The sequence below is a fragment of the Porites lutea genome, chromosome 2, assembly GCF_958299795.1.
Source record: "Porites lutea chromosome 2, jaPorLute2.1, whole genome shotgun sequence".
NCBI classification, from domain to species: Eukaryota; Metazoa; Cnidaria; class Anthozoa; order Scleractinia; family Poritidae; genus Porites; species Porites lutea.
The window spans coordinates 28,679,766-28,682,265 of NC_133202.1; the positions used below are offsets into that span (position 1 = coordinate 28,679,766).

At 41.1% G+C, this 2,500-nt stretch overlaps 1 protein-coding gene across 1 annotated transcript in view; it reads left to right on the plus strand.

Annotated features, from left to right (window-relative positions):
- Nucleotides 1-2,500, plus strand: part of LOC140926802 (trans-aconitate 2-methyltransferase-like) — a 14,427-nt gene that overhangs the window by 7,266 nt on the left and 4,661 nt on the right. The window contains exon 2 of the mRNA XM_073376492.1: nucleotides 494-621. Coding sequence (XP_073232593.1) covers nucleotides 499-621 — 123 coding nt within the window. The 5' untranslated portion in view covers nucleotides 494-498. The remainder of the gene's footprint in view (nucleotides 1-493; nucleotides 622-2,500) is intronic.

Here is a 2,500-nt window from a genome sequence, read left to right on the forward strand (position 1 = left end):
CCTACCACTTTTCACCTTGCTCCGCGGTCCCTGTTGCTGCGAAACGAGTTGAAATTAAAGCAATGTTTCGCGTTTTACTACCCACGCTCAAAACCTGTCTTGCAACAAATCAGCCGGTTGTTGGAATTTGCCCGAATACTGAGTGCTGATTGGTTAGAATTACACGGGAGTCTTGCCATAAATAACATTTTCGTCACTTGCTTCAAAACTATAGTTTGCCTTGGGCCGGTAAAACGCGCAACATGTGCAGATTTTGCTGCAGAAAATAGGACTTCTCTTTACTTTCTGTGAAAAAGTTTTCACAATCTGCAACAATCTAATTAGTTGCAAGCCAGGTTTGATTCGTGGAATAATCGCTATTCAACTCAAATTGTAGCGATGTTGCAAAACAAGTTGCACGTTTTTGTTAACCGTTTTACTATACCTTTACCGACACCTGTTACAGTTCAAAAATGGTTAGAAAGTTGAACTGGTATTTGTTTTGTGGCTGCAGGAGACATGGCAGAAAATGGAGACGCAGCGTGTTTCTATCCCCAGCAAATCCTTGACCTCAACTGGAACACTACTTCCAAAGAGAGAATCCAGAAGGCTTATAAAGTATGGTCTGTGTGCTACGATAAGGTACTGTTTTGGGGTGTAAATAAGCACTCAATTAGTACGAGACGTTGGGGAACTTAGACAGGTTGTGATAACTGAAGACTGGCCGGGTGTACAGAACACTATACTTTCCCATCACCAACTATACTGTGGTTTCAGATTGGTCCAACTTTTTTCGGGAACTATATCTACTACAATAGTTTACTTCCGGGTTTTCAGGCCGAAGAAGGGAAGGGACATATGGAAACTATACATGATGAGCCAGCACCTAAAGGACCCCCAAAGGTGATCAAAATGGGATTGGGTACGCTCAGGGTCATAGGCTCTTGCTACGCTATAAAACATTTCTCTGTCGTATATAAGTTATTTCACTCATTTTGAATGCAACAATAATATTGCAACCAGCACAGGGATCCTAGGCCTAGTCGCACATGCTCAATTTCCTTGTTAACTGCTTAGTCATAATGAATAGTTGGCTGTGACAGGTCTACACTGAGCTGCGCCGTGAAGCAGTAGTCTAAAAATGTTGAAAAGTGTGCTTATGCAGTGGCGGATCTAGGGGGTCCGGGGGGCCGGCCCCCCTTATTTTTAGACCAAATTGAGGCCCGAAGGACCGAAAAAAACTTTTTTTGAGACTGCCCCCCCCCATATCTCAGGGTCTGGATGACCGCCCTCTCCCACCCCCTTGTCTGAAGGTCTAGATCCGCCACTGTTAAATGATCATACTCTTTTGACGCTGAGTGTATAATCCGCTAGTGTTCCAAGAGATGGATATGATGTCATCTGAATTTGTATGATCGTCTGGGTTAAAGTAGTATAACTCCATGCAAGTATTTCGTTTTTGTTCCAGGTCTCTTTATACATTTGCTGTATGATATGTATTTTTTTACTTCCCAAACCCCTCCCAAAAAAATCAACAAGACCATTCCTCGAGTGGCCAACTCTAGTTATAGACTCTTTTTCCGAAAAAAAAAAATCAACAAGATCATTCCTCGAGTGGCCAACTCTAGTTATAGACTCTTTTTCCAAAAAAACAAAAACAAATTTAGCTTATAGTATATTTGCTTGTCTTGATTTTTCCCACTGCAAAACTTTCTTTTTTCCGGCCTTTTCACATTCTCCTCAGACATCTGTTACACTTTTTGCATTTGTAGGTCAAGACGTAGGTGTTACTCAGTTCGAAATTGTTGCTGGGGTACTACATACATTTTGTTTCGTTTCGCTGAATATTATAAGGTAAATCCTCTACTGTGGGCTTTTTTTTTCAAGCACCTTCTAAGGTTGGGGGGGGGGGGGGGGGGGGCTTAATAGAGAGGGGGCTTGTTTAATTTAGCGAAGATGATGGCATTAATTCTCCATAAAGAAATAGAACGCAAAATAAATAAGCTCAGGCACATGAGGTTGGGCTTCATGCACGCGAACAAAACAAAAAAAAAAAACAATTCGAAAAAAAGCCATATGCCGGATCAGTCACAGTGGTGATTAATTACTACAGTCTTTCATAATACGGAGAGAGGCAAGGGAGCTTAATAAATTTCCACTCCTGAAAAAAAGGGAAAAGCCTATTAGAGAGGGGGGCATATTTGAGAGGGGGCATATTTGAGAGGGGGGCATATTTGAGAGGGGGGCATATTTGAGAGGGGGGCTTAGAGTGATTTTACTCGAATCATGAAACAGATGCTAACAAATAGTGCAAAATAGCGACAGGTAAACAATATAGAAGACAATAACATTATTTCACGGTTCTAGTAAAATCATTCTAATAGAGGATTTACGGTGTTTTTTTACGCCTCTTTGGAAACTTAATTTTTTTGTGATCACCTAATTCATTTGCGTTTGTTTCTTATTATAGTGGTGAGCTGTGCAGTGCGTTCTTTAAGATGTAGCTGCATAGTTGTGTAAA